Raw genomic sequence first — 18,604 nt, forward strand, 5'->3', positions numbered from 1 at the left:
ACTCAGCTCTAAGAACTGAGATTAATAAAACCCATATAAATTTCACTCAAGTTTCATCCCCAACAATTACTGAAACAATATAAAATTCATTTAAGATATGGTACCACACCACTTAAAGTTATGGAAGGGGAAACACGTGGAAGAACCCATTTTTAAAACACAAGGACAAAGGGTAATGACTATAACATGTATAATCTATGATAGATGGATAAATGTATTCACAAAATCGATAACATGTAAATTCTAATAACGAATTTTCATATCAAGTCTCTATCTATTTTAAACAAATATCATAAATTTGATTCAACTAAACACCCCAATATATTCTTATAATACAATAACATCTGACATACAACAAAATCTTTGCGGACTTTTCACCTGAATCCATTTCAACAAAATGCTCCATTATCACTATCTTCTCAATCAGAAACGCTTCCCTTTATATAAGTACCTGTGAATCAATAAATTACCAAGACACAGGTTGCCTCTACTACACTAACTCTGCACTATATAGGGAGATAACACAAACAACACAGCAGGTCCAAATCAATGGACCTATTAATTTATACTCTCCGAAGGCATACAATCTGATTGGAGCATCTATGATGGTTGTGCTACAGGAAAAGTTCATTCACCCTTTTCTGCACGGTCTATAGAACATCACTTCCAGAGGTTCCCTGATCAAGTTTATACTGAAGCTTTCCAGATTGACCCTGCACATGAAATAATGCAAGATACTTTCGTTAGCCCAATCCCTTAAATTAGAACAGAAAGGCATAAGATGCTCACAATCTGTATGCAACTATTAACATTCAGCAGTACACAAGAGGCCATTAATCATATGGATACAGTAAGAGCAAGAAGCAAAAACATCGGTCTACAGAACATAAGAAACTAACTCACTGAAGAATCAAGATCCAAATTTAACTCGTGAAGCCTCCTAAGAAAGAATAATGTCATAATTAAGACCAACAGAATATATACTTAGACAGAGAAACTTTCCCAATGTACTAAAACTCAAGATAACTCCCCTACAGTACGACAATAATTAAATATGATGAAAAGAAAAAAGATCAAAACCTTTCAATCCATCGTTCCATTATCTATGTGCATCTACTTAATCACCAAAAAGGAATGGTTTTGCGGATTAAGAACTTGAAGCATCCACCAAACCAAAACCACAACCATCAAATTTGGCCAATAACACCATCTTTTCCAGCCCTCCCTCCAAGACATTGCCAGCTAAATACTCCCCAGAAAAAATAAAATTCCCCATCCATCAAAAACGAAAAATCCAAACAAGGATAAACAATTTTTTCCAAAAAACCAAAGGATCAAAACTTTTCAACCCATCATTCCATATCTCCATGTGAATCTACTCAACCACCAAACATAAGGAATCCCCAGTAAGAGCACGACCATCCTCCAAACTAAGTCAACACCGTAGAAATTGACCATGACCAACATCACCACCATATTTCTTTCTTTATTTTTCCACAGATATCATTGATAGCAGGCTAGTTCAGCTTAGTTAAGTAACATTTGATTCAGCTTAGTTCGAGAAAATACTCACTTATTTTGGCAATTCTTTTAAAAAATAAGCAATTATTTCCATTAAAAAAAAAAAAAAGCAAACCCAAACACTCACTAAACGTGATCGCCTCTCTTAAGAGGCATTCAAAATCAAGCCATGAATCACCACTCTGTAGCTAAGATCACCATCATAACATTTGCACATTAAAAGAAGAAGAAGAAGAAGAAGAAGAAGAAGAAATCGACACACAACCTTAGAAGCAGGTGGAAGGTGATCTTGAGGGTGAGAACGAACGGCAACACATTCAGGTGGCGTTTCGAAGAGGGACAAGGAGAATCTTTTGTAAGCGGCACCAACATCGAAGTAAATCAAGCCAGAGCTAGGAAGGTCGACGCGGATGCTCATGACGGGGAACCAGAGGAAGAGATCCTGAGCCTCTAAGCCACTCAAAGCATCGATCATGCCGTAGCTGAGGAAGCCCGAAACGTTTCGCTCGTAATGCAACTCGTTCTCAAACTTGGCGTTGCACGCTTGATCCAAGTGTACCCAGAAGTGACCATCGTTCCCTAACTCGAACTCTTTGACTCCCTTTGGGAACAGACCCATTGGGAGACCGTGCTCGCTCAGAACCTCGTAGATGGTGCTCGCATTCGAGGTGGTGGTCGTGCTCGCACGTGCGGAATGAAAACAAGTTAGGAGAAGTAGGTGAATGGTGATGTAATGGAAGAAAGACATGGTTTGTATGGTGACTTGTTTTGTGGGATTTTATGGTATTCGTTTTTGTGGGTGATGGAAGAATAACGTTGTTGGTTTTTGAGTTTTTGAGGTTTGGAGGTGGGAGGATCAGTGATATGGGTTTTGGGATTGGGAAGAGAAGAAGGAGAAGGCGTAGCAAGCGAGGAGAGAGAGAGAGAGAAGAGAGAGAGAGGTGACAGCTTGTACACAGAAGGGATTAGGAAGAGAATGATCAATTATTGGTATATGGTGGTGACTGGTGAGTGGTATGTGGGCCTTAGTTTGTTTTTTTTTTTTTACTAATATTTGATTTCGTTATTAACAGTTTTTGTGCGTTTTTAATTTCTTTTGTTGGTGGATTTTTTTATTCATTTATGTTTTTTATTAACTTTTATTAATGTAAAATATCTTAAATTGCAAGGTTTTGATTTTTTAATTTATTACTCTTCCCATTCTTTTTCTTATCTGTCACTAGTTTTATACAAATATTAAAGAATAATTTTTATTTTTATTTTTATTAAAATTATTATATGTTGTTTTCATATTACTTTATTTATTCCATTGATTAATTTTTTTTATTTTAAATTAAAGATATAATCGATAAAAAATTAAAAAATTAAAAATAATTATTTCTTTTAAATGATTTTTAAATAAATTTAAATAAATAAAAAATTTAATGTAATAAATATATAAAAAAAAATAGCCGATACATAATAGCAAGAGAGAGACAATACTTTTACCTTTAAAGAGAAGAAAAAATATAATTAATTCTCAAATTATTTAAAAAAATTATCTAAATCACAAATATCTTTCATTAAAAATAATTCTGTTTAAGTGGATTGAACTATATCAATAAAATATTTACTTTTCTTTCAAAATTATTGTAAAAAATTTGTTCAAATTTAAATTTTTATGATTTATGTTGACTCATTTTACTAAATTTTATAAAAATATATTTAAATAATTTTTATAATTAAATTTATAAATAGGATTTTATAAATAAAAATATATTAAAAAATATTTAATTAAATAAATTATCCAAACATACTTTTAATTTTTATGAATAAAAGATTATATAATAGAATTTACGGGTTCTATATCAAGAATAACTGTACATATATTTATTTAACCTACATCTGATAAGTTTTTGCATGTTACATGCATATTTTAAAATTTAAATAAAATATATTTTCTTTTTAGGAGGGTAAAATTAAAAATTATAATTAAAATACATTAAAACATTAAAAACTATATAGAAATAAAAAAAATAATTTGTATAACGAAAAAACATTGAAAGAGAAAAATTAAAATTAGAAAAACGGTATACATAATATTTAATAAAAAAATTTAAAATTGAAACTGAAAAAAGATATTTTAAGAATTAAATGTGTTAATTTTTAAGAAACACTTTATTAATAAATTAAAGTTGTATTTGACTCCTTTTTCAAAGTTTTTTAAAATCTAAAGTTCCTCTAATTAAATTTTTATGAAAGCTCTATTTTTTTTATGTTTTATTTATCATAATTTTTTTTAGTTTTTAAAATTTTATTTAGTTTATTTTTTTATATCTAAATGATAAATATTTTTTTATAAAAATCTGTAAGTATTTAATATTGTTTATATTTAGAAGTTTAATTTAAAATTGTTAATTAAATGAAAGTAATCTCATGATAGTTAATTCATGCATTTGATAGTTTTGTTTTTAGCCTTTTATGAGATATTCAGACTAAAAATGACAAGAAAAATTATTAATTTTAAAATAATATACGGAAGAAATAAATATTTTGAATGAAAATACTAAATAGAAGTGTAGCCAATAGACAATATCGAGGAGGTGTGATAACGATTGTAATTTTTGTCTCGTGTGTATCACACACCATTATTTTTAGTAATTAATTTGGATAATCTTGTTTTGCAATTATTAATGACAACTGTTATTTTTGTTGAACCACTCCCATTGCCACCGGAATTGTTGACTAAAGTCAAATAAAAGATGGCGTATGCCCTGCCTTTTGGTTGAATGCACTCCAAGTCAATTTTTTAATTAAGAAAGTATTTGTTTACTCCTTCCATTCTGTTAAACATTATTTTCTCTATCTTTTATATCATTTAATACTTCTTCTAATTTTTTTTAAAAAAAACTAAATTATAAGATTAAAAAAAGCAATTAAATCAGTTATATTTTTTATAAATATAAATTTTATTCTAAAAATATCTTTATTATTAAATAATATAATTAATAATTTATATATTTAATGATATTAATAAAAAATATATAAAATTTAAAAATTAATGTACTTTGAATCTATCATTTATTTTTTATAATAAAGATTAAGAAAATATTTATTATTTACTTGACTTATGTTGTGCATGTAATAATAATACTTCAAAAAATAAAATAGCATGTAATGATGTAATCATATTTTAAGCTTTGTTTAAAAGTTTAGAAAAAGAGATAAAGAAAGTGCAACACCTTTAATTTCTCATTTGAAAAATAAAATTATATATATATATATATATATATATATATATATATATATATAAAATTTATGACGAGATATAGTAATAAAATAAATTTATTATAAATTAGGTAGTTTAAAAATACAATAACATTAAAACTTTCTTGTTGTGTATAAGTTCATACACAAAATTTTTCAAGATGTTAAAAATAATAATAATAAATAAATTGTACCTTAATAATCACACTTGTATTAAAATAATAGAAAGTATTCAAGTACTGAATTTAATTGACATGCAAAATTTTTATGTTTTCAAACTGTTAACAAAATACATTAGAATTAAGAATATATAATTACAAAGTCAAAATAAACTAAATCCTAAAAGCAGTCTTTATCCATACTCAAAACACTAAATCCTAGTCATCATCCTCAAACTAATCCGCTATCTCTGCTAGCTCCTCTGCAATTAAGTCCTCGTTTTCTCTGAAGTCTCTAGAATCAGCCACAACCTTGGTGTCAATCTCTACCTCTCGAGTAAAGGTACATGGTCTACCCATCTGGTCATGGTCATGGAAGGTATACACGTAGTTCACCATGTCTGGCATTCGAATTGTTTCCCGATATATGTGCAAGCTAAGCATGTGATGAATCCTACTACTAACTTGGTAATCAAAAGGTATACCCTATATCCATCTCTAATGTAAATATATCACCAAGTTCATTATCTATAATAAACCAACAATGATAGAACCATTAACACTCTTTAAATACGTAATTAAGTCTACCATTTACAAAACACTCTGACAGCCTAATAGGTCTTTGTAGGTTTGTCATCCTTGTTCCCTAAAAACATTTGTAAGAATGAGTTTCTTCCTCATCACTAAAAGCATATACAGTTTTCAAATATCACATTTTGTTGCAAAGTATCAAATATAATAATAACACATCAAGATGTCACCATACATATATTTTCATCACATAATCAATATATTTCTCACTCTTGATTACGTATCTTCTAGTGCATTGTGATCACAGTTATTAATTGCCTCCAACATTTCATGAGGTCTTACATAGATAGGTGAATAGTCGCTTGTTAACCCTTGCACATGGATACGATGTATACAATATAGGGCACTTAGCAAAGGTATAGGCAGAGATGTTAGTCAGGAAATGAGTATGAGGTCATGTGATGCATTCACTCTCAGACAAATTGTGTACACTTAGGCAAATATCATTCACTCTCAGACAAATTGTGTATATTTAGGCGAATATCATTCACCACCCTAAATTTCCTCCAAATTATCACAATCGGCCGCATATTTCATACCTCTAGTGTATCTCTGTAATTATTCACAGTAATTCCTTCATCACTTTTTGTTCCTAATATCTTTTCTCGCAATTACCACAGTTGGCTCGTGGCTGTGGGCAATCTTTTAACATATGTGGTTCTCCACACCTGAAGTAGTTGATCGGCTCATTGAAAGAGCTTGAACTTGAGCCACTACCACTGCTCCTCTCCTATGATGAAGTCCCTCTGGATTGAGAGTGGCTGGAGCTCGAATACAGCCCCTTCGAAAACCTAAGGAGTCTTCTATCCTGCCTCATTGGACCACTCCCCCTGGTGTCTATAGTCTTTCCCTTCCAATTGGCTTCAAAAATTCGACACTTGCTCACCAAGGTAGGCAAGTCAGTCAATTGAAATACACTGACTGCAACACGAATTTCTAGCCTCAAATTGTGCTTGAACTGAGCATACAAGTTCTTTTCTCCTTCTTCATGTTAGTAGTGAGGCCAGTACTTCATCACCTATTGAAACTTGGCTGCATATTTTCCCACTGTCATACTTCCTTACTTTAGATCAAGGAATTCCCAAGGTTTCTGCTTCTTCAAATCTCGGGGAAAATAGTTTCCCAAGAAGCTCGCCTTGAATGTCTCCCAATGAATATAGCGACCTTCTTGTAGCAAAGTCTAACTAACAAACCTCTACTAGTCTTCCGCTTCCCCACATAGCATGTATGTGGCGTAAATCATCTTGTGCTCTTCCTTGTACCCCATTACATAAAAGATCTTCTCTACATCCACCACCCACCTCTGGGCTCCTTCAGGGTTAAACTTGCCCTCAAACTTTGGAAGGTTATGCCTACTGAAGGTAGACAACCCTTGGTATTTAGCTAGTTCCACATCTTGGTTGTGGACCAAGATCTCTAGAACTTGAGTCATCCGCTCTAGGAGGTAAGTGGTGACTCCAACTCCTCTACCTCTATCGATTATTTCTAACTTTAGTCTAGCAAACAAATTAACAAACCACATTTTTAACAAGTCGGATTAACAACAACATTTACAATTCAGGCAAACAAAACACATCAATACACAGCTTGGACGCTTTAGCCCAAATACCCCAGTTCAGTTTGGATGAACTGCTTTAATACCAAAATTATAACACTTTAATTTAATTTTTAAATAACTAAATTTCATAAAAATAGGAATAATAAAAATTTTCATTCAAACGGTTCCTAATACATAATTTAATAAAGTATTTCAAAATAAGGATGAATTACAAGTTTATATCAAATGATTGCTACATAACTAATTTAAATACATCAGTGTTTTTAAAATAACTTTCTATGTCCTATAGTAGTTTCATCAATCCCTTCACTGAGCTCGGTGCTGATTGTCTTGGTCACCTGAAAAATAAATGTAAGAGTGAGTACTTTACACTATCACACATAAACACAGAGACTCGCCTTGCCCGTTCAACATAATTCTAACATAATACATGACATAATTTATTCATTCATCAAACAATCATAAATCAATTTGTTATATCAACATACATATCAAGTCACATCAATTTACACACGGGTGCGCTCACTGCACCTTTAATCAATCCACAAACACACGTGCACTCATTGCACGTTAGCCGTGTTTACTGTGGTACTGTGATCACAGTTTTCCTGACATCGTCAACCTCAAGGACTTACTCAGTTTCACACCATAAATGGTCGCTGGATAACCCTGCTCCACGTATACAATGTATGCAGTACTGGCCCCCCGAGCAAAGGTGTTAGTCAGAGGCCGAGTCAAGAGAAGAGTGTGTGACTTGTGGTGCACTCACGCTCACTGTTGGTGTCATCACCACCCTCTCTTCCCCAAAGTATTTCTACTGCTCCCATTTTTCGTACCCCCAGTGTATCGCTGAACCATTCATAGTTTCCAACCAAATCAAATACAATCACATTCAACATGCTATTCACACATATTCTCGTCTATTTCATATTGTTTAACATCAATCAATGGCATGTCTACACATACATTAACCTACATTTCAATCACATCCTAATTTTCATCTTCACACATCATATGTACACACATAATCAGTCACATCATACTCAAACACACCACAATTCCATCACAATCATCACACATTATGCTCAACATCAATCACATTGCATTCACACTAAGATTTTTATTACAATTATGTCAATCTAGTCACACTCATCATCCATATTTACCCAATGTTTACCACAATACAAACAACATGAAATTTCCATCAAGTACACCCATTTTTCTACGATTTATTTCAATCACAACTCTACAAATAACAATATATACAAAATTTTAACACAAAGAGATAGGGTAGAGTCCTCCTTACCTCGGAATGAAGACCCAACATGAAACTCAACAATGGAAATGCTCTCCATATGAATTTTGTCTTAAATTCATGAAAGAATTCCATGAGAAATTAAAGATAACCAAGAAAACAGAGAAGAAGGACGAAAATCAAAACCCTAGCCATTAAAACTTACCTCCAAATGTGATTCCAACCTTCAATCTTCCTCCCAAATGGCTTTGGAGGCAGTTTAATTGGTAAAAATAGGTTAATGGTTGAGAGAATCGAAGAGAGTTCAAAGAGAGGAATGAGAAATAAATTTTCTAAATCCTAAACCCTTCAAATACCCTATGAGTCGCGACACTCTCACTACAGTGAGACATTTTTGCTGCACTGAGGCCCTTTCTCACTGCAGCAAAATTCTTAGACTATTTAGCACTCTAATTCTGCAGAATCTCGCTGCAGCGAAACTGCACCCATAAAATATCTTTTCTTTGTTGCCTTGTCATTATAGCAAGAGAACTCTCGGTACAGCAAGAATGCAATAGAATCATACCCTATGTCCAAGATCTTCTCGCTACAGAGAGAATGTCCCTGCAGTACACACTCAACTTATATTTCCAATCCAACACAAGTCTACATTTATCTTTCAATCATAATATATATATACCAGATATACCCGAAGAGGATCAAGTAAACAAAAAATAAGAATTAAAAGACTGAAAGGAAAGTAGGCAGTAGCAGGACTGCTAAATGAGATGCAGAAATTAAAAGTGCAGTATGTAAATAACAAAATTTAAAACATAAGAAACTAGAACGGTGGTAGAACCAACACAGATCTAGTGAGGGGAGAAGAGAAGAAAGCCGGACGACGGTAGTCCGAACAGATCTAGTGAGGTTTGAAAGAAGCTCTCCTGATCTTTCTCTCCAAAGAGAAGGATCACCTAGGAAATGTTGGGATATTGTGTATAACAACGTATACACAGCATCAGAGAGACGTTCATTGTCACTGACAATAGTTTTCCCCTTATCATCAATTTTTACTGCAGAGAGAATGTTATCTCTGTCAGCTTCAGTGAGATAATTATCCCACCAACCTTTGAGTTGGCCAGTAAAACCGGCGACGAGAATAAATAGCCCATGGCGACAACCGACATATTTTGCAGTTTGGCAATGATATTATATTCAGATAATCCATCGATATTCCAAATATAAATATCATTAGAATTGAAGCTTTGAATAAAATCTTGCTTATCTTCTAAAATAAGGTCAGAAGCAGTAGCTCTATTATAATAAAGCTTGGAAGAATTTTTCCAATTGTTAATTGGATTGATAGCTAAAACAGAATCTGTTTCAGAACAATGTTCTGAATCAGTTTTGGAAATGACATTGACAGTTTTGGCAAGAGATCTAGTCCTGGGTTTAGCACTAGATTCTTCTGAGGGTTGAGGAGTGTCGGGAATAGTAGTAAGGAGGCTAGTAATTTTACTAAGCAACTCATTCTGGTTTTCCTCGTTTACTTTGGTTTTTTCTTTTTGCCTAAGTTCTAAGATTTTCTGCTTAGCTTTGGCACTAATCTTAAAAGGTTTAAATAGAGGTTTTTCTAATTGAGGTTGAGAGGATGAAGAAGCTACTTCTTCAATTTTAGGTTTGATAGGATTAACAAAGATTTTTTCTCCTAAAACTTGAAGGTATTTATTGGTATAATTGGCCTGTTCCATAAGGCCTTGGATGTCATGAGGAGTGATAGACTCTTCAGGGTTCTTAGACTTAAAAGGAGTAGGAGTAACAGGGTTACCGCCTTTGTCTTTCAAATTGGGTAATTGGTATTGAGATGTGGGTGGTAGATCACTTTGGACTATTTGTCCATCTTTGATCTGCCAGGATATAACATTAGCAGAGGAGGTACTAATAACATCCTCTTGCCAGGGATAATCAATATTATTATGAATGGTATAAGCATGATACCAATCAAAAAATGAAATATTTTGTTTAACCTTTTCGATAAATTGGTAGAATTTCTCTTGAATTTCAGACCTATCTTTTCCCCTATATTTTTTAAAGAACCACTCTCTTTGAGGTTTCCAATCCTCAGAGTAGAAATCATCATAATATATATATATATAGTCATTCATATATATATATATATATATATATATATATATATATATATATATATACATTCACATGTATTTACATACATATACACATCACCACACAAGTCGAACGCACATTCAAATAATAATCCACATATTTATATTAATAATCAAAATATTATTACAAAAATTAGGGTGTTACAGGACACTTTCGGACTTAGCCCAAATTGTATATTACAACAAATTATATTTCATATCATATAAAGAACAATCAAGTATACATTAACTTAATCACTCAAGGTCAAAGAAACATGCATCATCAACTTTTTGTAAAGGTATGTTCTAATGATGGGATAAAATTCTCCTTACCTCAATGAGATGATTTTGTAAGGGTTTTGCAGAAGAGATCGTCTAAAGACCAAGTTCTTCCTATATATCTCAAGGTGGAACACTTTTGAGAAAAGAGAAACTAAAGAAATATAGAAATGAGATTGAAGGATTGAGTTCTAAGGAACTTACTCAGGATTGAAAGAAAAGGAAATTTGAGCTCGAATTTAAAAGTAGTTTGGAGTTTGAAAGAGATTTCTCTAAGAAAGGAAGTGGAAGAACAAAGAAAGAAGTGAGTGACATGTTTCTTGGATTACAATACAAGTTTTAGAGTGAAAATCTCTTAAATACCCTTCAAAATTCACAAATTTTAGCTTGAGTTAGGGCATTCAGGGCATTCTCATTTGAACGAGAAAACTAAACAAAAATTACTACTTTTTTATTGATATTTTTGCTCGAGTAAGAATATTTTGCTTGAGCAAAAATATGAGTGAGAGTACAGATAAGAAAATTTGATATATTCTCGCTTGAACGAAAAAAATTTCGTTTAAGTTAAAAGGAATGTTTTTTTGAATTAAAAGGAATATTTTTTTTCTTAAGAATGTTACATAAAGAGTTTAAAGAACTTAGGATGAAAGGAGAAGGGAGGAGAAAAAGGATTAATTATTTTTTTTATGTGGATGTTTAATATTAAAAGAGAAGATGAATAAAGGGTGTAATATGTTAATGATATTTTTATCTTTTATAATTTTTATTTATATGTTTTGTATTTTTAAAAAATAAAATATTTTTTCCTTTCTAAAAATTAAGAATTTTAAATTTTTATTTCTATTTTTTATAATTATTTATAAAATTTTTACTCTAAAAACTAATAATTTTAAAAAAAATATTTTTAATTTTTATTTTCTTACTCTTCTAACTTTAAACTATATTAAATATTTAATCTAACAAAAATAACTACAAATCATAAACTTTACTACGTAAGTTATTAAAACTCCACGATATGGGGATTAAAAAAAATGAGATGAGAAAAATTTTGACGATTTTAAAATCCTCTCTAACTATTACTTTTATATTGAATTAACTTTTAAATAAGGGTAAGTGGTTACTAACATCTTTCTTACCCTTCTCTCTTCACTTCAACAAAAAATCTAAATAAATCTTTAAATAACTCAATAGTTAAACAAATATATCTTTAAAATTTTATTTACTATGCCAGTTTATATAAATGGAACTCTTTGTTGATTTTTGACCCAACTTCAATTCTCTTTGCTTCTTTGATCTCATTTTGCTGCTGGAAGTAGTTAGTTGTCTTAGATATGTGCTTCGCGGTAAAATTTTATATTTTTTTAACATTTCATATTTTACTAATTTCTATTTTATTTTTGGTTATACTAAATAAATATTTGTTATAGATAAAATTTGAAATATAAATCAATTATGTTGGAGTGTTGTCACCAGTAATGTAAAGGCGATTAGTTTTGCTTATAATAACTAGTAAGAGTCATTAGTCTTTCTTGACTTTCTATGTCAACAAACAATTTAAACTAGAAAAATGAACTTCTCAACTAATTATCAATTACAAACCTTTAAACCAAGCCTTACAATGAATTAAGTATCTTACACTTAATAAGAAAGACTTTCCTAATAAGTTACATCATGCTAAAATCTTTTCAAAATTTAATATATGATAAGCATATATTTTGCCTTATTTTTATAGATTATTTTGATATGTTTGATCATTATTTGATGAAGGTTTTGTATTGATTTATTTATTATTTATTGCAGTTTAATATAAAGAGACCACCAGTATATATTATTGAAGTATTTTTGTCAAAATTGAAAGAAATTCGATAAAAAGTAAGGTTAAGTGCAATATAAAACATGACCTTACTTATCAGTCAACCTAAAGGTGTTTTGACAACATGAACAACTCTTGAAATCAGTTGGAAGTCAATGTCATTAGTGAAAACATTTAATACTTTTATGAAGTCCAAGTAAGTAAATAAAAGCGCTTTTTGAAGATATTGTTATTATATTCAATTAAAAATTAATTATTATAAGTAATTCATATAAAATATTTTGACAAATTTTATATTGACGATTGAAAGCATAACCTGATTCTTTTCCTTTAGTTAGACTTATAATTAACTATAGATAAACAAAATTAAAATTTAGAAGTAAAAAAATTATTAATTAATTTATTTTAAATGGGTGAGTTTTATTTATTAATTCTTTTTATAAATTACAATGTTGATTCAAAGTCCATCAAATATCAATGCTAAAATTTTCAAAGGTTTTACCTTATTGTTAAGGTTAGTGCTTTCACTTATTTTTAGATAAAAAAATAAGTTTTAGGAAGATAAGGTTTAAGAAAGGTAAAAGCCATAGAATATTATTCCCTTCTAGGTTAGAAATAGTGGCCTTGTAGACTACTAGCTTATTTCTTGAATCGTCCCTTCTTTTTAACTGGAAGGTTGAAATGAAAACATAAAAATATTTATATATATTTTTAATTTTTATCTTTAAAATAACATATTTATTAATGACCTCAATAGTATTTTATTATATAATAATAACATTTTATTTTAATTTGTAAAATGTTATCAGACTCCCCACCTAGTTTAACTTAAGCATAACAAAAAAAAGTTTTAAAATTTGTTATATTATTTAGATTTTAGATAGGGTCTGAAGTCATTCAATTCATACTCTTAAAAATCTGATATCAAACCAATCACATCGGTTCTATTATAGCTAAAATTGAGTGGTAATATGAGGTTGAGCCCAAATTCTTAATCCATATTGGGCTGGATACCAAACAATCCAGAGCCAGTTAATGGCCCAAGTCAAAGCCCGTGTTGCTATATAAAAGTTTAACTTAAAACCCTACATCATGTCTACCGTGCGCATGTTCTGAGTTTTCTGATCGCTCTCTGAGAGAGTTCGACGCGGCGGTTGCAGAAGAAGATTGCAATATGAAGGTTCTCTTCTTCCGGAACCCTACTTCTTCCTGTTTCTGTCGTTTCTTCTGTTTTATTTTCCATTTTGTTTTGTGTCGTTTCATTTGTTGTTGTCGCTTTCATTGCTAAATTCGTTTTGCTTTATTTTGCTCTGCAGTTCAACATTGCGAATCCCACCACTGGATGCCAGAAGAAGCTCGAGATTGACGACGATCAGAAACTGTATTCTCTTCAATCTTTTTGTCTTTTTAATTATTTCCCGTTTGTACTTTTTTGTGCTTCTGTTTGTGTTGCGCCTTGCGCTTTAATAGGGAGGTGATTCATTGAATTTATGATGCTCTTAAACGATGAGTCACATTACATGTATTCACCATTGAATTTTTTTTATCCCCATTTATTTTTTAGAGATATTAAACTAATCTTGGAAGCAGTGTTCAAATTTCTCGTGCTTTTGATTCCTTTGGGTGTTATTTAATAGTGTTCTTTTTAATTTGCTCGAGGTAGCTCTAGCATTGTTAGTTGGGGTAATCAACAATGATATGTTAAGATGACGATAGTAGTAGAGCTTGACATACGTTTTAAGGGAGGCTAAAGTGAATGGTTACTATATAAAGTAGTTTGTAAAGAACAATAGAAGTCTCATTTGCACCATGCACATCAACTTTAGATTATCTTGATATTCATATTCATGGATACTTATGCTTTTCTACGAAGAGGCCCATTTTGTGTTTTTTTGGGGTATGTGATTTGTTTTCCTATTACCATATTCTTAACTTTTAATTGCAGGCGAGCATTTTGGGACAAGAGGATCTCACAGGAGGTCAGTGGAGATGCACTTGGTGAGGTATGATCTTTTTAGTTGCAATCCTTCAATGTCTGTCTAAATTTTTGTAGAATTTTTACTGATTATCCATTCACCATTTTAACTCTGTTGCAACAGGAATTTAAAGGCTATGTGTTCAAAATCACTGGAGGTTGTGACAAACAAGGATTCCCAATGAAGCAGGGAGTGTTGACCCCTGGTCGCGTTCGTCTCTTGCTTCATAGGGGTAGGTCTTCTAGTAGCTTCAATGTCCTCTTTTTAAGAGTTTGATTGAACCTCACTCACACACATATATCAGGCTGTAAATATTGTTGGTTCAACCTATCTGTTCTGATTTCCCTTGTGCCTTTATTGTATATTAATCCATTTCTTTTAATTAATTCCACTTTTGTTCTCTGCCTTTTCAAGGCCTGCCCTTAATAATGTAATGTGTCTTATGATTGAGTTTCCAACCTTGTATCAACAGATGCTAATTCTTTTTATTGGCTACTTGAATAGGAACTCCTTGTTTCCGTGGATATGGAAGGCGTAATGGAGAGCGAAGGAGGAAGTCTGTTCGTGGGTGCATTGTCAGCCCAGACCTCTCTGTTCTGAACTTGGTAATTGTGAAGAAAGGTGAAAATGATTTACCAGGGTTGACTGACATTGAGAAGCCAAGGATGAGAGGTCCAAAAAGAGCATCCAAAATCCGTAAACTCTTCAATCTGTCTAAGGAAGATGATGTTAGGAAGTATGTGAACACATACCGTCGAACATTCACAACAAAATCTGGTAAAATTACCATTGCTTTTACATTCTATGTTTAATTTTGTAATTGACTACTTGGAGTAAAGAAAGCGTCTAAGATGGAGAAAATGTGAATAAAGGATGAACTTTAACCTGTTCCTTTCTGATAAATCTGTTGTCAACACAACCTCCTTTAATAAGTCTCTATTATTTCTTACAAATCTTTGATGGTGACACAATTCCTAGTGCTGCTTTTGTTTTTTTAATTCTGCTTCAAAACTGTATTATGAACAGATTTGGTCCAGGCATGACTAAGACGGTTGTAGTACAATTTTATTCCTATGATACTTTGCTTAATTTGTATGGCAAAATGACTTACGTAAATAGTGTATTTGTTGCTTGACATCAGTTACGTTCGTAGTTATCAATAACATGCAATAACGGTGATGTGTGGTGGAGTTGGGCACCACAGATCTGGCATAGAAGAGCATTTTTGCTGTTGTGGCCATTGCGACCATTGCAGCTGTGTTCGCAGCCCAAAACATGGCATTTTGTTGCACAATAGTGCCTCCATAGGGAAATATACCAACTTTCCTTTTCTACCCTCAAAATGAAGAAATTTTAGGGTTTTTAAGTGTTAAAAAAACTTTTAATCTTTTAAAAATAAGTTGATTTTTTCATTTTGCCGGTATGTTGACACAATCTTTTGGTTTTTTAAGGGTAAAATAGTCTTCTCAGTTTTCAGACTTAACCTCACTTTTCCCTGTGTTTTTCTTCTTCCTTTCTCTCTTTGACGACATCCCTTCCCCTCATCTCTTTTGCTGTTCTGCTTTGCAATTGGAGACATATGTCGAAACCCCACTTATTCTCTACTTTTTTTTCTTCTCTTTTATGTTCAAGGCTCCTCCTTTCATCTGTCTCTGACTCTGTTCTGCTTTGTGACAATCTCCAATCCAGCAGAGTCACTCATCTTGGATGACTTCTCTGGCAAAATCCACTTCCTTTCTTCTCTGTTCTCTCTATTCTATGGTTCCACAGTCCTACCTCTGTTATGTTCTCCCGGAAGATCTGCTTTATTTCTTTTGTTGATAATTATTCATATGCTATTTGAAGCCTATTATTTTTAGCATTATATATTCATAATTATCCGCATTTGTATATATTTTATATCCATATACAAAACTTCAAAGTAGCAGTAATCCTGCTATACCCTATTCTGTGAGGGTCGTCTGCTATGTTGCGCTATCTGAAATTGACAGCTATTAACACGTTAAAAGACCTTTTTGTTATGATTATTGAAATTGTGGTTTTTGATAGATCCTAATGCATTGTTTGATTCATGTAACTAACCCTCTCTTTGGATAATGCTTGTGGTGTTTTGACTTTATTCCCTGGAAAATACATATGGGATGTATTGACATTTTCATGGATAAGTTTTGTTATTGAAAACTATATAAAATATCTCCCCGTTCCGAGGAGATACTAAGCTGATGCGTGCTTGTTGAGAAACAATATCCCAGAGTCTCGTGAATTTGAATCTCATATGGTGCATATTTATGATGTAATTTTGATGGATAGATGGACAACTCTTTGAAATGATGAGTTGCTTTAGGCATAATTAGGTTGCGGTCTATTTCTGACCCCTGGATAAAATTGGACTGACAGAGACATTCTTTATGATGAGTTACAGTCTGAATATCATTGGCTATTTGGTTGCAGGGAAAAAGGTGAGCAAAGCTCCTAAGATTCAAAGACTGGTCACTCCTCTTACCCTCCAAAGAAAGCGGGCAAGGATTTCTGATAAGAAGAAGAGAATTGCCAAGGCAAAATCAGAGGCAGCTGAGTACCAGAAACTCCTTGCCTCCAGGTTGAAGGAGCAGAGGGAGCGCCGCAGTGAGAGTTTGGCTAAGAGGAGATCCAAGCTTTCTAGCGCTACTAAGGCAGCTGCCCCTGTATAGGCTGCTTTCAGATATAGAGATATGATGAAGTTTAATCGTGTATTTTCTGGTATTGTTTTTATATGACGGCTGTTATGAACACAGTAGTTTTGCTATTTTTGAACACAATGAGTTATTGAAGCATTTCTTATGTAGTGTTACTTCTCGAATCATATTTAACTTGTTGGAATTATCGATTTCATGTTTTAACTTCATCCCATTTTATGCATGTTTAGTAGATGTGGAAATAGGTCATGCTACTAGTGTGGGCCTTATTTATTTTATTTACATACAAATGTAATGTTAGTCTATTTAGAATAAATTTTTTGCTTTGTTAAATTATTTTGAAGTAGGATTTTGAATAGGTTTGTAGGCTGGACTATGCATTTAAAAGACCAACTTAGGCTTTAAAAAATACTTCAAGATTTAGGTCAAATTTAGGTCTTGCAAAATCTTATCCAATTTTTTGACCTATTTTCACTCGCAATGTTTGTACCTAAATTTGACCCTCAACATTCTTCAGGCAATGATGTCTTCAAATGCACCCTATTATTTTTTTTTTCTTTTTCCCGAAATTACATTCCAGAGGTTTTTGTTTACGATCCGATTAGAATTCCAGAAATTGAATCAATGGTTTTACCATTGCATTGTTACCAAATTCGCTAATTCGCCGAGGAATCTGGCTGGAATGCGTGCTTGGGGTCGATTACGAAGCGGAAAAGGGTTGCCTTAGATCGTGATGTTGCAAGGTTCTGATAGCATGGAAGGGGCACATGTTGCAAAAGGCTACTTCTTAGTGTTTTCATTTCCAAACAATGAGAGTTTTCTCTTGACATTCTGAAGCCTTAACTCAAAGGGGCAAAGGATAAGTGTGGAGATATTTACGTTTGAAGGTAAGATGTGGCCTTTCTCGAGTGTTTCCATGAAAGAATAAGCTACCATTAATTAAAGCAAATAAATAATAATAATATAGACATAGCATAGTAATAAAAGAGAAGAAATGGGCACAATTAATTCATATTGATTCAATCAAAATGCATGAATTACGTCTGTCCCAAGCAATCACTTAAAATTTTCTACACTTTGCGTGAGTTTTTGCTTATGAGGCCTTTAACAAATCTTTATCTACCTTTTAGCCCAAAGCAGGGTGTATTGTTTCTTTTTACAAGGAGACCACAAAAGTCTTCCTCTATTTTACTCAATATAGTGAATTCTTTCACTAACAACAACGTAAAAAAACTCTACCTTTATTTGAAATAGAGAAGAATATCCTAGAATGCTATCCACACTCTCTTCCTTTCACTTAAGAAGCAATAATGCTCTTATATTTCAGTTTCAAAAGGGTTTTCATTAAAGAAAAAATTATTTGCCTAAAAGAAGCAAAAGAATTAAAATGA

The 18,604-nt window shown here is 32.1% G+C and overlaps 2 protein-coding genes across 2 annotated transcripts; one reads left to right on the forward strand and one right to left on the reverse strand.

Annotated features, from left to right (window-relative positions):
• Positions 1-207: 207 nt before the first annotated feature.
• LOC113850339 lies at positions 208-2,478 on the reverse strand. Its single transcript, XM_027480843.1, has 2 exons — positions 1,787-2,478; positions 208-713 (listed from the first exon to the last, which is right to left on the reverse strand). The coding sequence occupies exons 1-2, from the start codon at positions 2,267-2,269 to the stop codon at positions 651-653; spliced, it is 546 nt and encodes a 181-aa protein (XP_027336644.1). The 5' UTR covers positions 2,270-2,478; the 3' UTR covers positions 208-650.
• An 11,182-nt stretch (positions 2,479-13,660) lies between these two features.
• On the forward strand, positions 13,661-17,449 carry LOC113849189 (40S ribosomal protein S6-like). The gene is made up of 6 exons (XM_027478896.1): positions 13,661-13,742; positions 13,879-13,943; positions 14,508-14,565; positions 14,662-14,770; positions 15,043-15,315; positions 16,990-17,449. The coding sequence occupies exons 1-6, from the start codon at positions 13,737-13,739 to the stop codon at positions 17,226-17,228; spliced, it is 750 nt and encodes a 249-aa protein (XP_027334697.1). The 5' UTR covers positions 13,661-13,736; the 3' UTR covers positions 17,229-17,449.
• The last annotated feature ends 1,155 nt before the right edge of the window (positions 17,450-18,604 follow it).

Source organism: Abrus precatorius, unplaced genomic scaffold (assembly GCF_003935025.1).
Source record: "Abrus precatorius isolate BTA unplaced genomic scaffold, Abrus_2018 Scaffold9, whole genome shotgun sequence".
Lineage (NCBI taxonomy): Eukaryota > Viridiplantae > Streptophyta > Magnoliopsida > Fabales > Fabaceae > Abrus > Abrus precatorius.

Excerpts from the sequence above, each read along its gene's own strand:
- LOC113849189 (XM_027478896.1), top strand. Across the intron at positions 14,566-14,661 it reads GTGGAGATGCACTTGGTGAG|GAATTTAAAGGCTATGTGTT; the intron begins GTATGATCTTTT and ends CTGTTGCAACAG. Across the intron at positions 15,316-16,989 it reads AACATTCACAACAAAATCTG|GGAAAAAGGTGAGCAAAGCT; the intron begins GTAAAATTACCA and ends ATTTGGTTGCAG.
- LOC113850339 (XM_027480843.1), bottom strand. The coding sequence starts at position 2,269 with ATGTCTTTCTTCCATTACATCACCATTCACCTACTTCTCCTAACTTGT. Across the intron at positions 714-1,786 it reads ACCTTCCACCTGCTTCTAAG|GGTCAATCTGGAAAGCTTCA; the intron begins GTTGTGTGTCGA and ends TTTCATGTGCAG.